The sequence below is a fragment of the Typopeltis vanoorti genome, chromosome 12 (assembly GCF_054136105.1).
Source record: "Typopeltis vanoorti isolate ZY-2024b chromosome 12, IOZ_Tvanoo_1.0, whole genome shotgun sequence".
NCBI lineage: Eukaryota > Metazoa > Arthropoda > Arachnida > Uropygi > Thelyphonidae > Typopeltis > Typopeltis vanoorti.
The window spans coordinates 102,757,885-102,777,090 of NC_143560.1; the positions used below are offsets into that span (position 1 = coordinate 102,757,885).

Genomic DNA, 19,206 nt, shown 5'->3' on the forward strand with positions numbered 1-19,206 from the left:
AGGATATGAGAATTAAGTGTTTTGATATGTTCAGAATGTTATGTTGAATTTGTGTGATATAAAGAAATTTCAAGTATCTGGTGGTTGGCTTTAAATATTTGGGGAATTTTGCTAATGATATTTTTTGATTATTATGAAGGGTAAGATTTCTAATGAACCATAACCTCCATCTCCTTCAAAAAAAAAAAAAAGAACATTTCATATTCCTTCTGTCCTGCGTGTTGTGGATACCTTTTTTAACATGCAGTTACTTGTTTGGAAGTTATAGAACATGATGCATTCTAAAGTCACATTTTGGTGGATGGTGGTTAAGGTTTGATATATGTTGCTATTTTCTTTCATTTCCAGTTATGAAGATGTTACTCACTTAATGCCGATTTTTTGAGCGTCATGGGTAAATCTGCTGCAAAGTTGTGTGAATAAATGTGATGCTGTAAATTTTGAGATTATAAATTTTACATTCTTGATTTATTACTCTGGATGTTGTGTATAACAGCAGTTACTAGTTCTTATTAGCAGTCATGCATTCATCTATTTGAAACCTTTTTTTTTTGTCACAGTAAGCCAAACTTCACTAATTATATATCAAGCCACAGTTAACTCGTTGTAGCAAACACCATTTTAACTAATTTACTCATTATAACAAACCACCAGATTTCAGTAGACACGATGCTGTTCAAAACGAAAATCATTGCAACAAACTATCCATAACAGCCTGTTCTGGCAGTCCCTACAAGTTTGTTACAGTGATAGCTGACAATATTAGGTCTGTGACCACCATAAGAATTATTTTCTAAACTGAACAATTAGCTTCAAGTCATGGCATAACCTTAAACATCATACTGTGGAGAATAGTGATTATTATTGGTCTACCACTTTTCTTCAACAAAAGTGTTCAAACAGGATATGAAGAAAAAAATAGTGTTAAATCAAGTTAATGAAAGAAATAGAGCATTTTGAGGGGGGGGGTATAAATCACAAAACACCCTTTTTACTTTGCAGATTGATCTGTAGGTAATGTTCAGCCAAACTTAAAACGATGTGGTCATTTCTTACGTTGCTTTAGATCCCTTGAATTTAAATATAATTGAACTGAAGTGATGAGATTTCTTTCTTTATAGATATCTTCACAGCCCTCATAGTGGAACTAACTTTGATCCAACTTGGGATATAGTTGTTTTTTATATTGCTTATGGTCACTGAGAATTTTGCCACACTAAAGAAGGGTTGTGACGACAGAATAGAAAGCAAAACTTCTTTGATCCAGACACTTCTGTAGATCATAACACTCAGCAGATTATGATTAGCTCTTATTTGTTGACTGGTTTACTTCTAGAAACAAATATCTAAAAAAAAGCTCATAAGAATGTGAATTCCATTCACAAAATCTTACCTGTCACAAAGTATTACATGGATGGGCTTAGAATTAGTTGATCTGGTGCTTGTTCCACCGTGGACAAGCACCAGATCAACATACTGAAACAAAAGAGACAAAAACAGGTGAAATTATTCTAAGCAACAAATACAAGATGTTATATTCAGGCAGTAATGATCAGGGAAAAGGAGTAGTAGTATTTAACACAACGATCCTTAGTTGTGCCTGTGGCCACATAGAAGGTTCTACTAGAGAAGAAGTGGAGGAATTTTCAAGGCATTAGCAGAGGCACCCGACACAAAGAAAAAGGAAAAATTGGTCTTTGTTGTGGAGTAAACAGCAGACATAGAAATACTTAGATAAAATTTGGAAAAAAAGGACAGAGCTAATAATGGTAACTATCTGCTGGATTTCTGCACAAATTACCATAGAGAAGACAGAAGAATGTCACTGATTGTGCTATTTTCTGATAGTGATTTCCTTCACACTGGTTTAGGATGCAAGAGTATTTGAATAGGAAGTAATAGTTTGGTTTTGAGCAGGATAAAAGAGGGTGAAAAGATGCGCTGTTAGAAAGCTCCTGAAAGATCTAGGATTTTTATTGATTTATTGAGTATTTTCTTAGATTTAATGGTGTATTTTTGGTATATTATATTTTTTTAGTGTTATTATTGTACTACAGCATTTTATAACATAATTGCAGAAATATTATTAGTTTTTACTATTAAGAATGGCACCGAAAACTCGTCGCAACAGGGCAGTGTCTAAAGCTCAGGTGTTACTACTGAGGAGAGCATTTGTCCTGATGAACAAAAATTCTGCTGCAGTGATTATGATAATTTATCTGAAGATAAGCTGACAATTAGAAATATCTCGATTAAAAGAAATTATTAGAAAAAGTGGAAAAACTTAGGATATGAAAAAGAATCAGAACAAGAATAGGCAAAAGCACTTAACTTGGTAATCATATTAATAACAACAAGGGAAGTCAGTTAAAATCTAAGGAAAAAGCGATGATATGGGGTAGTGATTCAATCTCAAAATTTGCGCTTGCCGAGGGAGTGACCATTTCTAGTTTTCTGGGAGCGAAAATTAAAGATATGACGAATGTAATTGAAAAACAAAAAAGAAAAATAAAAGAAATGGTAGTTCTGGTAGGTACTAATGACTTAAGTAGTGACAAATATAGTATGAGAGAAGATATGTGGGTTGTTCGAATCCCACCGTGGGCATGGGTGTTTGTGATTGTTTGTGGAAATACTATTGCCAGTGGTAGATGGCGTTGGTGTAGATGATTATAGTTGGTGGAGTGGTTGAGACAGAAACTTGTAGAGATGGCCCTCTCTTGATGATGAACCTTTGGACTCCCTGGAGGTGTTACGGAATAATAATAAATATGAAAGTCTGTTGGAAGAAGTGAGAAAGAAATGTGAGAGAGTAAAAATTGCTAATTTTCTACCCAGATATGATAGTACAGAGTTAAGAAGGAGGGTGATTAAAACAAATGATTTCACGTGTAGGCTGTGTAGAAGAAATGGATGTGAGTTTTTAGATGTGTGGAGTGAGTTTGATGGCAGAAAAGACTTGTATAAGAGGGATGGCCTTCATTTGGCATCAAGAACCTGAAAAAATTACTTGTTTTGAGACCTAATGCAGAGAGTCAGGGAAACTTAATCATCAAGGGAGGAATGAGAAAAATGTGTGTGAAATTTCAGCTATGGTATGTAAACGTGATAAAGATATGAATGTCTTTGAACATTGTTGTGTGACAAAGGGATGGAAAGATGTGCTTTGGGTTTGGACCTTTTAAATTTGTCTGGAGAGGGAAAAGAAAGTTGTACAACAAGGCCAAATAGATTGCATATCTAATTATAAGAATTGGTTAGGTAGTAATTTATTATGTCTGTACACAAATGCCAGAAACATCAGAAATAAAGTGGTCTACTTCATTGCTTCATTAAATATGACGTGGCCTAAGATCGTTGGCATTAGTGAAACCTGGCTGTAAGAATCAGATATGGTAACTGGGATCAAGTGTAATAGGTACACTATTTTTATGAATGACAGAAGATATAAAAGGGAAGGAGGAGTACTACTAATGATATCAGATGACTTTAGTCCAGTTAGGGTAGAAACACAAGAAAACAATGATGGTAACAATTTCCCACATAGCAGTGAGTGAGTATCTGGTGGCTCAGTTGCATGGGACGATGAAATGCATTGCCATTTTGGCCTTATGAGTCCCAAACAAGTGATCATCATGAGTAAGTTTAATTGTCCAAACATTGATTCGGTAGATGAGAAATCTCATTTTAAAAAAGAAGTGGAATTTATTGAATTGTTGCAAGACAACTTTCTCAAGTGGCATGTGAAAGAAAGAACTCGGGGTCGAAGAGTGGATTTGCTCATAATGTCAGGAGGGGTCTCTGTTAAGAATATGGCTATTTTACCACCAGTTGGTGACAGCGATCACACTGTGCTTCCTTGAGAAGTATCTAATTGTATTGATGTTCTGATTAGAACAGTTACATGATGTGAATTACAAAGATGGAAATTACAATCAACTTAAGAGAATACTATTTTTGGTCCCATGGTATCAGTTACTGAATGGGAAAAATGTCAGCAATGCATGGGAATCTTTGAAAAAGTGCTTAAATGGATGTGCAATCTTATTAAGCAAGAGATCCACAAGAAGATGATGCGGAAAGAATATCGTGAGAATAAGAGTAGTGAGAGGAGTTATGAAATGTATAAAGCTCAGAAAAGTAATGAGTATTATGCGGAAAGCTAAATCGGAGCATAGAAAGAAATTGGCCATCCAGCTAAAGGGGCAATCCAAAAGAATTTTATCATTATGCTCCAAGCTAAAAAAGAAAAGAATGGATGTGAAAATAACTTTAGAATTCAAAATAGTACTCTAGTGTTGGAAGCTATATCTCAACAATAATATATCAACAATGTATGTAACATGGCACACCGTGCTACTGGTACAGCGGATGAAGAGTTAGAGGTTAATGAAAATGAGGTTAAAGAGCTGTTGCATAACCTGGATAAGAATTTATCAATAGAGACAGATGGAATATCAGCCCGTTTGCTAAAGGAATATTCAGCTGAATTAGCCAGGCTTTTCACATGTTTGTGTAACTTGAGTCTCAGCTCAGGAACGATACCACAGGAGTGTATGACGGTTCCATTGTACAAGGTGGTGTGCAAAAATGTGTCTAACTACCGACCTATCAGTATCTGTGGCTTGGTGAAGATTTTAGAGAAGTTGGTAACAACTCATACAGAAATGAATGGACAAACATGCTATACGCTGTAAGGAGCAGCATGGGTTTACTAAAGAAAGGTCATGTTTTAGCAATTTGCTCATATTTTATAAAACTCTTGACTTGGATCAGGGGATGGTTGACAGACAGATATAAAAAAGTGGTATACAGTGGATGTGAGTGCCAGATTTAAATGACAGCAGCAGGGTCTAACATCAGATGTGTAATTGTTTGCATGATGTGAAAATAGGCAGGGCAGTTAGGGATGCTACTGATATTCAACGCTTACAAATTATTTGAATAGGCTGGAAATTTGGACAAAAGAAAATGACTGTTAGTTTAATGTTAATAAGTGTAAAGTTATGCACTTTGGCATGATGAGATTTCCAGCTGCATATTATATTAGCGAGGTTATGTTACAAGAAACTGAGGAGGCAAGGGATCTTGGCACATTAATAGGTGGACATGAATTTGAAGTTCAAACATCACATAGCAAAAGTTGCCGATAATTGTGATGTTGAAGCAAACCTTGACATCTAAGAATAAAGAAGTCATTTTGCGTCTATAAGGCAGCACCTGGATTATTGTGTACATATTTGGTCTCCTGGATTCCATATGGATGAACAAGCTGTGGAAAGGGTGCAAAGAAGAGTTGTTACAAAAAACATTTATGGGATTTAGATTGAGGATAGATTGCAAGTATGTGGATTACAGACTACTTAACAGGAGAAAGAGGGAGTGATATGATAGAAATATACATACTTTTGAATGGGTGTTATAGGATATCATCTGAAATTTTTTAATATATGGAAGATGGGGAAAGAATACAGGGGAGTTAATCCATGGAAGTTAGTTTGTTCACAGTCAAAAAAGGGGTGAGAGGTAGGTTTTTCTCTCACAGAAAAGTGAGTAGAATAGTTTGCCTTTAATGGTAGTGAGTGCATCTAGTGTGAATGAATTTAAGGGAAAGTATGACCGCTGGTTTGGGTGATTTATAGCCTCCCTCAATGAGTCCTTGACTCCCTGCAGGTTTCAGATAATAATATCATTATATTCAGCCTCTTTGGCTGAATCAAACAATTCAGCCAAAGAGGCATGTGGTGAGATCGTCTGTAAGGATAGAAAGCTCAGGACTCCATGGACTGAGGAAGTTAGAGGTAATCAAGGAAAAGAAGAAAGTGCATTAAAAGTTCAGCTTGTGCTCTATAAGAATACCAAGAAAATGCAAGAAAACAGATCACTGTTAAAATTAGCTAAACAAGTCATGGAACACTTTGGTGGGAACATAGAAAATAAATATCAGCAAACTAGCAAAATATTCTGAAGCTATTGGAAAAGCTTAGAAATGGAGGAAAGATTACTCTAAAAGAATCAATTATGAAACTTGAATAGTCCCTATTCAAGTTTCATAATAACATGAAAAAAAACGCAGATAATGATATTCTGAATGTCTGGAGTAATTACCTTGAACGTTGAGTCTCTGTAGCTCAGTCAGTATAGACTAAGCCCTTTGGTCAAAAAGATCAAGGTTCAATTCCCGTCCATGACGTGAGGAACCCTAATCTGGTCTCTTTCAACTAAAGGTGAGTTAGCCAGTCTCATGCAGTAGATGGTTTTTCGTCTCTCAGAACAGACAAACTGGCCCCAAAAAATGCATACATTTAAGAGGGCTCAATCCATCCTAAGGGATGGGGGAGGAAAGGGAGAACCTCATATGAAATAAATAAACATTGATCATGAAACCAGCAGTTGACAGTACATCGGCAGAAAACATTCAGGGGAAGTATTATCAAGACCGTATATTCATAGAATTTATGGAGACACAACACACGTGTAAAATAATTACTTTACTTAATATTAGGAAATTAATACATTCGACATTTTGACCTCTGTATTGAGGTCATCATCAGGAAAATACATATGTATAAGATACAAGCTACATGTCACTGCACTTTACAAAGTTAAAATGAATCTAAGCTGCTTATTAATCTTTTATCTAGCTTGACCTCTAGTGGGAAAAAAAAAATTAATAATATTAAAAAATAAATTAATTAAAAACAGAACTATATTAAACATTTCTAAAGTCCTCTCGTATTGAGGTTTTCTTCTGGGCTTATTCGGGTTGCAGACGGGTCCTTCACAATCTTGGAATGATTAGTCCGTCATTTTTGTTCAAGTTTGGATTGTGTTTTAGCATTTCATATGCTTCTTTGAATTTTCTCTCAAACCAGGTTTTGGTGTGGTGCACGGACTTGGTGCCTTTCCAGTCAATTCTATGGTTGGTATGTTTGGAGTGCATGGTCTGATAGGCCTGTTTATCCATAACGGAGGTATTTATGTGTCGTTTGTGTTCATTCTTTTCTGATTAGGATAGTGCATCCTGTTTCCCCCTGTGTGGGATAGGTTAGATATACATTGGATTTTGTAAAACCCCTGGGTGGGCCAGGTGTGGAAGAAAATAACTACCGTATTTTCCGGTGTATAAGACGCACTTTTCTACCTTAAAAATTCATCTTAAAAATGGGATGTGTCATATAATGAAGGTAAAGATTGTTTCCTCTTTTCAAAGTCATACACACTCCCTTTTATGTTCCAAGATCTTTGTAGGTGGTTAATGGTGCAATCAAATTGATGCGTGACCTTCACGTGACTTCTAGCGCATCATTGACTAAGAACGGGGAGTCCCTATTCAAGTTTCATAATATCTTATCCGAATAATCAGTTACCGATGCTTATCAGTATTGAGTTGACGTGTTGAGATATTTCCCCGTAGATTTTAGTGATGGAAAAAAACAGGCGACATTCATATACTTCAAGTTACAAATTGCAGGTTGTAAAATATGCGGAAGAACATGGGAATAGGGAAGCTGAAAGACATTTTGGACCTCTGCCTACAGAAAAAATGATTAGAACTTGGCATGGTCAGAAGGAGATTTTGTACAATTTGCATAATGAAAAGCTTGCAGAACGTGGAAAAATTGCGAAGTGGCCAGAACTAGAGACCAAAGTTTTGAAATGGGCGCAAGAAAATTGACAAAATGGCATTGCCATTTCAACAAAAATGATTCGTACACATGCAGTCAAAGTAGCCTGTGAGCATTGTTTTGGTTTAGGTAAAGTTTAGGTTTTTTCCAGAAAATTGTATTAAATTTCTGGTGCGTCTTATATACACTGGAAAATACTGTATTTATTAACTTAAAAGCTAATATTTCACTGGTATTATATCCAGCATCTTCAGAGCACACAAACAAAGTTTGTTACAAATACGAAACAACCACAATCTGGTGTAACAGTGGGGCTAGTATAAGTAATTGCAGCGTGCAACACAAGACATGATGTGTTTGCTATTTAGCCAAATGGCCCAGACACATTGAGTACATTTTTTTTAGTGCATCTAAATAGACAGCACCCTAATATTCACTTTACAATGGAACTAGAAGCCAATGACTTCCTGGACACACTGATCACACGTCTTCCAGAAAGTTCTTTATAATTTTCGGTTTATAGAAAACCCACACATACAGGGAGATATTTGCACAAACAATCACACAATCACCCTTCTCAACAATATGGTATCTTAAAAACACTAATTCATAGAGCTAGAGCAATCTGCTCCAATGACATTGCTCTCACTGCTGAACTTTGTCACCTGCGTCACACCTTCCTAACCAATGGCTATAATCCCCATAAGATAGATAAAACACTAAATGATATCCAGAAATTCCCCCCCCCCCCACTATCTACCACAGAAGACTACAACAAAACTATCACCATCCCATATATTAAAGGCACATCTGAAAAGATATCTAGGGTGCTTAACAAACACCAACTGCACACCGTATTTAAAGCTTATGTGAAATTGGCAACTCTCATCCATTCACCTAAGGATAGATTCACTCCTTTATCACATCCTGGAGTCTATGAAGTGCCCTGTTCATGTCATCAAGTCTACTATGGACAGACAGGAAGAACTGTGGACATTGCCTCAGTGAATACAAAAAATATATCCGGCACTTTTGCTATGGTAAGTCGGGTCTTGCAGACCATGCTTTGGATACCCCAGCACACAGGATCAATTGGATAAAAACAAAAGTACTGCACAGGAGCTTCTACAAGTCAGAGAGGTTGTTCCTGGAATCAACAGAAGCCTTAAAACATACTCCAAACTTTAACAAGTATGTATGGCTGTATAAATCTACCAAAGATTTGGGAGATAGTCATCCTAAGGCCAAATTAATATTTTTTTTTTTTTCACAACTTTGGACTGCTATTTTTCAAAACTTTCAAAGACTACTATATTTTTTTCAAAACTTTGGACTACTTTTTCTTTTCTTTTTTTTAACTTAGATGGCACCATATTAGGACTTTAGTCTTGTGTTGCATGCTGCAATTACTTATACTAGCCCATTGTTACACCGGATTGTGGTTATCTCGCATCCAGAGCACACAAACAAACTTTGTTTGTGTGTGCTCTGAAGATGCTGGATATAATACCAGCGAAATATTAGCCTTTAAGTTAATAAATGGTTATTTTCTTATCAATCTGTGTTTTCATTAATACCGTTTAAATACAATTCAACATGTGTGACGAACACATAAGCCTATCCACGCAGGTGTAGAAGAGGATCTTTGGAAGAACTGAGTAAATTTCTTAATTTTGTCAGGGGGTTGTTTGAAGGTAATCTTGATGTTGTATTTATGTAATGTTTCTCTGAAATGTCTCTAACATAGGGTATGGCTATGGCATTCTTGTAATCTTTTTTGTTTTTAGTGGTATTTTTATGGAGGATCTTTTGAACTGTTTTTATTATAGCCATTTTACAAATGTATAGTTCATGATTTTGAATTCTTGGTTACCGTGTGAGTTTGTCTTAATATGTTTTGAAAAAAAAATAAACAGGGACAAGGGACTCGCAAATTTGAGAAAAATTTAACAAAGGGCTTGCATGATTATAGCTCACCATGGAACGTGCATTAAACTTTATCATAATTGGAGATGTTAATTCTCTACTCTATGCAGATGATGTTACACTCCCAAATAAATCCAATATAAGTCTGCAGGAGTCTCCAACTAAATTGAACAACTGCTGTAATAAATTTGACAAGAAAATCATTAATAAAAAGACAGAGTATAAAAATAAGCAGAAACACTGAAAACATGAACTGCATCTTGAATGGAGAACCTGTAGAGCAAGTAAAACAGTTCAGCTATTTAGGTGAAATTTTTAGTGTTTTGCAAGTTCCATACATTAAATTATTATTCCTTGGTCTCTTATTTCATACATTAAATATATTAATAGACAATAGAATTAGCAAAGCTGATGTGGTAGGAAGTCAACTGAATAAATATACTCAGAATAAGAGAAAAACTCGCAAAATACTAAACTAGCTGTGCAGAAGACAGTTTAAACCAATTTTAACTTGATGGATCTGAGAGATGTATTAGAAATAAAACACTTGATCAAGGACTAGAAACCATAGATTAGTAAAATTAATAGATGGCATCAATAGCAGAATCATATTAAAATTGAGGATATTAGAAAGGAACATATGACCAGAGGTGATCTCAGATTGTATGGTTACTTAAAGAGAATGAGAGAGAGAGATTATCAAAACAAGCTTTTTTTTTTTTCTCATGATGACAGGAAGAAGACCCAGAGGTGGATTTGAAACAGAAGTGCCTTAGAAGAGACTGAAATTTAAGATATGACATTACTGGAGCCCTCACAGATAACAGTGGAAATTAGTAATGATATAATATCTCCATGTCTATCTATCTATCTCTCCCATAGTGCTTAATGGACCATTGGGTCACTCATGGCTGAGCCATGAATGTCTAATGGGCGGTGAATTAAGACAAATGTTGCCCATCTCCTCTTCTGTCTTCGTCTATATATCCTATGGCTGTATCCTGTATTTTTGCGGGTCCTGTTTGCGGGATGAAAAACCCCAGGATAAACTGGGAAAAAAATCCTGCTGTCCATGCCCAAGACCGCCTAACTTAGCTATGGCTGAGGAAGATCCTTCAACTCCTCACGTCACCAACAGGAATCGAACCCAGGACACTCCTTCCCCAGGCATATGGTTGCGAAGCGTACAGCCACTAGGCTAACCACGTGAACTATCTCCATGTAGTGATATCATAATTGTCCTGGGCATGAATGCCCACAGGTTAAGATTTAAACCCCGCCATCTTTTGGAAGCAGGAGCATTATCCACTAAGCCAGCAATGGTAATAGAATGTAAATTCTCCCTCTGAAATTCCAATAGCTATACAGGGTGTTCGGGATAAATTTGACATATTTATAATTAATTATATTTTTCCGTAAGTTACATGTATTAACACACACTTCTCTTCATTTAAAAGTTTGGACCCTTCTTCATTCATATACAAGATGTCAGAAAGGATGGATAGCTGGAACCCACCTGAATCATGGAAGAGAATAACTTGTATCATGATGATTCGTGCCCGCCATCAAAATAAGGATATTACGACTGCTGCCCAATGCTCCCTGAATACAGTAAAAACAATCAGGCATGAACTAGAGACTTGCAATGGTGACTACGAGGATGTAGCAAGAAGAAAGATCCCTAGCAGACGATCTGATTGCGTTCGTACAGCAGAATTCCTCGCAAATCTGCAGTAACAGGTGTTGAAGAACCCTGGCATTGGAATTCGGGCTTTGTTCGTGGAGTTGCTAACTGTAGTCAAGCCCTGGATAACAAGGGTAGCCAATGGTAGGCCGTATGTATGGCAGCAGGATTCGGCCCCTTGCCACACCTCTGGGAAAAGTCAAAAATGGTTGTCTGAAAATTTCTACGACTTCACCAGTCCAAATGTTTGGCCTCCAAACTCCCCAGACCTTAACCCCATGGATTATTTTGTATGGGGCGCAGTTGAAAAAGACACCAATCGCACTTCCAGTAATACAAAAGCCCAGTTAATGGATAAAATTAAAACAGTTTTTGCGGCCCTTCCCAGGGAGACTGTAGCATCAGCTTGTTCGAGGTTCCGAAGCAGAATTGAAGCTGTGATCGATGCTAATGGTGGTTATTTTGAGTAAATCTTGTTGATAGTATTGTAATTAACTCTGCCTGTAATGTTTTTTTGTCAATTCATTAAATTTAATAGATACAAAGAAGATTTTCTTTTTCCTTACGAAACTGTCAAATTTATCCCGAACACCCTGTATATCGAAATTTCATCTAACTTTTCACTTTTTATTTACAAGATGCATTATATTTGTTGGAAGTACTTCTAAGTAGGATATAAATGTATCCTAGACACATTTACATCCTACGTAGAAGTAATTTCATTACTTCTATTGTACTTTCAGTACATAAAAAAAATTAATGAAATAATTGAGAAAGGTTTGTCATCATTATTTTACCATAAAAATAAAGTTTACTGCCATTTTGTAAAACAAAGAATGAATATACTATATTCATTCTTTGTGTTAATAGTGATTTAAGTATATAAATGACTTATAAATAAAGAACACTTTTTTTTTTATTTATAAGTTTCACTTAGCATCATCATCATCATCACAGATTTTTCAAATTATACTAAAGATGTGATTTGAAAAATGGACAAATTCCACCGTTAATGCTCATGAATGTAAAAATTTTATTAATAAATAATGTTTTCATAATGTCAGCTTATATCAATTAAAATACAGCAATTAGCATATGTTCAAGGGTACATGAAGTGTTCGTAGAAGAAATTTTATTTTTAATGTTAAGTTGTAAAGAACATAGTTTTGGAATGGATTCTCCTAAAGGATATTTATTGTAATAACTCTTTAAAATGCAAGTGTAATTTGAATTAAAATATTCTTACAGGTTGGACACGAGAAATTGTACGCAGAAGTAAGAAACAGAAGGTTAAGAATGTAAATATAGGAAGTGACATCTATTATTATGATCCTTCTGGGAAAAAATTGGTAAGTTTATATGTGCATTTGAGAGAGAAATCTGTAAAGTATATTAGAATAGTTGCAGTATACCTAAATAGGTTGCACATTTCAATAAAATTCAGCTTTCTCTCTTGTGATATAACTTATATCATAAGTTTTTTGTATCACTTAGGTAACCCGTAGAGCAGTTTTGAAAAAAGTGATTTGATGTACACACAAATTTCTCCTACTGCAGTTTTATTATTGCAATCTGGCAAAACACATTTCTGTTAACCACCCATTCAGATGTAGTGCAGCGCTTCCCAAACTGTGGGCCGTAGGTTTTGTTGAGGGGACCGTGAAGTAATGAAAACAAAGTTAAAATGTTTTAAGACTAAGTAGATTTTTTATCTTAAAAGAAACGTATTTAATTTTTATTTATTATTTCTTTTTTGTTATTTTTTTATTTTTTAATGGAAAAAAATCACACATTGGTGCAAGTTCACAAATTTTGCTTCCTGCGTATTTTGGTGCTTAATGAATATTAGTAAATATATGCTTATTTATAAGTTTCATTTCAAAGCAGAAATCTAAGAATTGCAGTTTCAAATATTTCACCTGATACTGACTTTTTGTGTAGCAGTATTGAAACACATCCATCACATTAAATTGTTATTAAACTTCTTTTTATGTTTTTAATTCTTTCTTTATTACTAATCGTTTTACGTTTCATGTGCTTGTACTGCAAATGTACAATAACAATAGATCTATCTATATAAAAATTGAGATAATGTGCCATGTCAAATGTGTATGTAAGATGCTAAAAGGGTAATATTTGATTTTTGCAATATTTGCTATGTATGTTCCATATTATGATTTTTTTTCAAGGGAGGCCGTGAAATATTGTAATTTTTCCAAAGGGGGCCCCTGTCATCCAGAAGTTTGGGAAGCACTGATGTAGTATGCGCACTTTCTCATTAACTTCTATGAGATATGGATGTAAAATGTTTTTTTTTTTTTTTTTCATTGTGTTATTTTAGGGTCAGCAATGGCTACGAGGCATTCTCCTAACATGAACAAGTACGGTTGCATTAATTTGCCAAAAATTTGGGAGAGAGTTTCTGAGGTTTACTCCTATACACCCATAATTTTTTTTATAAATATATACCCGACGTTAGAGGACACCAGATCAGGTTGTTAGATCATTTGTTCTTTACAGTTTGAATTGTTTCACTTACTCATTGTAAGCGAAATTTAATATTTAAATTTCAAAATATCGCATTAGCTTAAATTAATGTCAGCTATGAAATTTTCATAATAAACTAAATATGTGCAGTCTGTACCATTAAATTAAAAAATAATTTGAATCCAAGTCAATCAACTTTGTTACCTCCAGTTACAAAGAGAAAGGGAACAGAAAGATAAACATTAGTCTCTCTCTCTCTGTGTCTGTGTGTGTGTGTGTGGGAGGGGTGATATATATACCTGGTGTAAATGTCATCTACCTCAGTGCTTCCCAAACTTCTGGATGTCAGGGCCCCCTTTGCAAAAATTAAAATATTTCACGGCCCCCCTCGAAACAAAATCGTAATAGAGAGATATATTATTATAATATTTATTGTATTTATATTCGATACAAAACATACACAGCGAATATTGCAAAAATCAAATGCATATATTACATTTTTTGCCTCTTACCGTTTGGTTCTGAAGACGATGCGGGCTGTTCTGGTAAAATATGAAATTCTGTCCTTTTTTTGATTCTGTTTCTGCTTCTTCTGGTTGTTCGTAGGAATTTTTTATATTTTTTTTATCAGCCACTTATCCATCTCAGGGTTAAAATTTTTAACGTAGAATAGATCAAATAATATCACCACTTACCGATACTGGCACACCACAGACTGATAACATGAAATTAGTGAATATTACCTGAATAAAGGAATCCCCGGACCAGGAACATTTTTCTCTTTTGTGACTTTTCTCCCTTTACGGTAATTAAGCCTAACCCGAAACAGACAGCAAAAGCAGGTTATTAAAATGTGCAGATGATTGGTGCGGTATTAACAAAAGATCGCGCAACCGAAAGATAAAAGCATAGTTGACAATTGAGTTGAAATGCTAACTCTCTTCAAACGAATTCCATATGTGAAACTGCCATAACATTCATTATATATATATATATATATATTACTTAGTTTTAACACGTTCGGTTGAATTTTATTGCTGCCTTGGGAAATCGAACTCACACACGTCTAATTAATAACAATAGTTTATAGTTAGATACTGTGTTTGCCCATGCAACATATGGTTTTGTTTCAGTCTATACAGCATAGTTTCTGTATGAGGGGACATGTGATTCATTAATTAGTGTGTTTTTATCCCAGTTGTCTCTAATGGCACTATTTGTTGAGAAACATATTACACAGACTCCTCATAAGTTATTCACTGGCATAATAAAAGGACTTGTTTTTATTGCCTCTTCAGTATAGTGGCTGTTAGGGAGGGGTGTTGTTTAACACTGCAAGCAAGTTACTATCTCCCCACATGAAATTGTTTAAGCTTTTTTTCATGTGTGAAGTATATGCAAAACTTTTATTGGTAACAGAAAACTAGCTCAGATGACAGTGATAATATAAAACGAGTTTTGATATGTATATAAAGTTAATATCAACAGTCCCTGATTACGAATACGTGATGAAAGGGACAGGAAGATTTGGAGCTTCCCTGGAGAGCATTAGAAGTAAATACAATTAACCACTGCTTTGAAATGAAACATATGAATAAACAATATTTACTAATATTCATTAAGCTCCGAAATACGCAGGAAGCAAAGTTTGTGAACCAACACCAATGTGTGAATTTTTCCATTAAAATATAAAAAATAATAAAAGTTAAAGACGTTTCTTTTAAAATAAAAAAATCTACTTAGTCTTAAAACATTTTAAATTTGATTTCATTATTTCACGGCCCCCCTCAACAAAACCTACGGCCCCCAAGGGGGGCCGCGGCCCACAGTTTGGGAAGCGCTGATCTACCTGATTTGGACAGCTTCATAAATTGATACTCTTCTTTTAGAAGTGTAAATTAAAGAAATAGTTTGTTGCACAATATACAATATTTCTTCACTTTTAATGTTATGAAATTTGTTTGGTTAGCAGCTCATTTTATGTTTCAACAACTTCATTCATATGGTAAAAAGTTCTGAATTTCTGATTTAGAATTTTTGAGCTAAATTTTTACAGTTTGCACATATTAATTTAAGCTCATGCAACCTTTTGAAATTTAAACATTAATTATAGATTATTATAATTTCATGATGTTCTAGTTCTTTCATATGTGTACTGGTACATGATGTTCATTTGAACTTTATTTTCATGTTGTCATTTTGTGTGCTTTATGTATGGTTCCTGCCAATTCTTTATATTCTGTCTTTGATGTGTAATGTGTTGCCATTTCCTTTCTTCTGTTCCCTGCAGAAGTATGTTGATTCCTTTGCTATATATATTGTGAAAGTGTTTAGCATTTAATGTTTATAATAATGAGCTTGAAATTTCATTTGTTCTCTGGAGCTTAGGCCAGGATATTTTTCTGTAGTTCATTATAGCTAGATTAACCATATAATTTATCATCCAAACCAGACATTTTTGCGAGTGGGTTGAGATGGAATTAAAAATTATTAAAATTATATATTTTTTTAAATATTTATTTTTGACCAATACGTTAGACCTATCAAATAGTTCTATAGAAAACTGTCGTCAAAAATAAAATTCATTATGTTGATTATCTAAATGTTAAAAAATAACAGCAGAATAATTGTTCTTGGTAACCTATTCATATACTTTAATTATTTTATTGGGCATATCTATCTCTAAAACTTACTTGTTTTTTCAAAAGGATTTTTTTTTTCCAATATGATCGTATTATTTATTAATTTTTTCATAAAATTGTCTGCAGTCTTCAGAGTTGCATTTCATTGTTAATAAATATGAAATTGTTGACAATGCTTTCAGTTGACACTTCTCTGTAGACTACTATTTTTAATTGAAAAAATACAGGTGCAGAGGGTACTTGGTAAGTTCAGAACAAATTCTACTAAATGGAGAATATTCTCAGTTCTATATATATATATATATATGTAGAAAGTTTTTTTACCTTAGGTATAATATATGTTAAAGATGCCAAGCTATTTTGAACCTGGTTTTACAACATTTCCCAAGTAAGCAAACAGACAAACAAGTCAAGTTTGCGCCTGCACGTATTGCAAGTCTAGCTGACCCGCAAAGTAGTGCAATTCAAGGCAACTCGTGGTAAAGGTAGAATAAGCTCTAATCACTATTCTTAATATTTACCCTTAATGCAAAGCCTTGAGGAGATGTATGATGCTATGTATTAAAGGCAAGGGGCCACTACCCAGACCGGTTTCGACCTTTATTAAGGTCTCATTAGTGGGAGCCAGGCTTTGGAATACCAAGATTTAAGTAAGACAGAGCTTATAAGTATTTTACCAAAACAAATTACCATAAGATGCTTTGACCTTATTAAATAAAAATCTCAGGATGAGAGATATATGTAGAAAGTTTTTTACCTTGGGTATAATATATGTTAAAGATGCCAAGCTATTTTGAACCTGGTTTTACTCCATTTCCCAAGTAAGCAAACAGACAAATAAGTAAAGTTATCACCTGCACGTATTGCAAGTCTAGCTGACCAGGTTTAAAATAGCTTAGCATCTTTAACATATATATATATATATAATATATATATATTTGAAATGTGTAAATATTTGAGCCCAAATATTTTCAGATATCTTTTTGCCTTCATTCAGAGAGTACCTTTCTTGAACAAATATTTTTACAAGACAAAGCTTGTCAAATCAGTTGTCTTTATGATTCTTTTGAACGTGTCATCAAATTTAGATGCTGCAAAATATAGTCCTCAATTTAATTACATTCCTGTGCATATAAATTTACCCAATTAAAAATAGAAGCTCCATCGAAAGATTTTTCTCACAAGCTAAGATATTCAAGCAAAATTAGAGAATTCCAAAATTAAATCTTCTATACCATTTTAGCTCTCATAATTTAAATTTTTCAATTCTTCCCTTGCTTTTCTAGGAACAAATTTCAATGTCTTCCTATTTGAAATCTTTGTTTTCAATAATTGCAATTCACTAAAAGCTTCAGAAGTTGAAGTTCTTTGGCACTCCATTTGTTGAATACCAATTAAAGATCTCCAAGTGATTTTGAATGAAATGCAACCACAATTTAGAGATCTCATTTTTTTAAAAAAAAAGTTCAGTACTATTGTAGGAAACTTGGGTTGATTTTGAAAGTAACTCATTAAAGGATCAAACATTTCTAATATCTGATTGATGACAGAAACAAAAATAAAAGAGTGTACTTCCATGCTGAAGTATTTTTTGAATCCAACATCAGCTTGGGTCACAAAAATTTTGTAGTCCACTTACTCTGTATATAAATTATATATATATAATATATATATATATATATATACACACGGAGGCTGTTCAATAAGTTATAAGAATATATTTATACAGAAAACAGATTACCTTTAATCGTCATCATTTACATGGTCTTTTTCGAAGAAACTACCGTGAGATGTGATGCGTTTGTCCCAATGTTGCGTCCACTTCTTAAACACATGTGAAAGCCCGTTTTTTGAGTTTTTTCAAAACCGCCTCCACAGCTTTTACACATGCTTTGTTGCTTTCAAAATGGCGGCCTCTTAGTGGTTTCTTGAGCTGAGAAAACAGCCAGAAATCACACGATGCAAGATCGGGACGGTATGGAGGGTGTGGTAAGATATTTATGTTGTTCTTCTGCAAAACATCCACTACACCACCAGCAATATGTGGCCTTGCATTATCGTGGTGCAATAAGAAGCCATTCTTCAGCAATGGATGCTTCCTTTTGACGTGCTGTACCATTGTCCGTAAAATATCCGCATAGTATGAGCCGTTTACAGTATTCCCGGGTTCTACAGCATGTTGGTAAACAATGCCTTCATAGTTAAAAAAAACATTATGGCCATAACTTTACCAGCTGATTTTACAGTTTTTGCTTTCTTGGGGGTAGGTGAAGATGGATGCTTCCATTCACTGCTTTGTTGTTTCATTGTAGGGTCATAGTGATACAACCAAGCTTCATCTGCTGTAATGATGTGTTTTAAGAAGTTGCCGCCTTCTTGTTCCAGTCTTTCTTTCCATTCTGTGCACACATCCACTCGATGCTGCATTTACTCCGGTGTTAAGAGTTTGGGAATCCATCGGGCGCAAACACGTTTCAGTCCCAAATGTTCAGCCATGATTGAGTGAACACTTCCCACAGAAATATTCAGGACAACATGCAGCTGGCGTACTGTAATTCTGCGATCCTCCTTGATGATAATCGCTGCTGTGTTGATCATTGTCTCTGTGATGGACATTGAAGGTCTTCCCTCACGTTCAAGATCTTCCACATTTTGCTTTCCTTCCTTAAAAGTTTTATGCCAGCGAAAAACACTTGCCCTTGACATTGCTTCATCGTGGAAAGCTTCGCGTATCATGTTAAAAGTGTCCAATGCCGATTTTTGCAAATGCACACAAAATTTAATTGCATAACGCTGTTCCAAGGATGCTTCCATTTCGACGACTGGTCGCGGCTCGTAG

The 19,206-nt window shown here is 34.7% G+C and overlaps 1 protein-coding gene across 6 annotated transcripts in view; it reads left to right on the forward strand.

The window, feature by feature from the left end:
• LOC150101081 (uncharacterized) overlaps window positions 1-19,206 on the forward strand; it is an 84,938-nt gene that overhangs the window by 49,457 nt on the left and 16,275 nt on the right. For all 6 annotated transcript variants that reach the window (XM_090401324.1, XM_090401322.1, XM_090401323.1 and 3 more), the window contains one exon: window positions 12,487-12,587. In XM_090401324.1, the coding sequence (XP_090257450.1) occupies window positions 12,487-12,587 (101 nt within the window). The remainder of the gene's footprint in view (window positions 1-12,486; window positions 12,588-19,206) is intronic.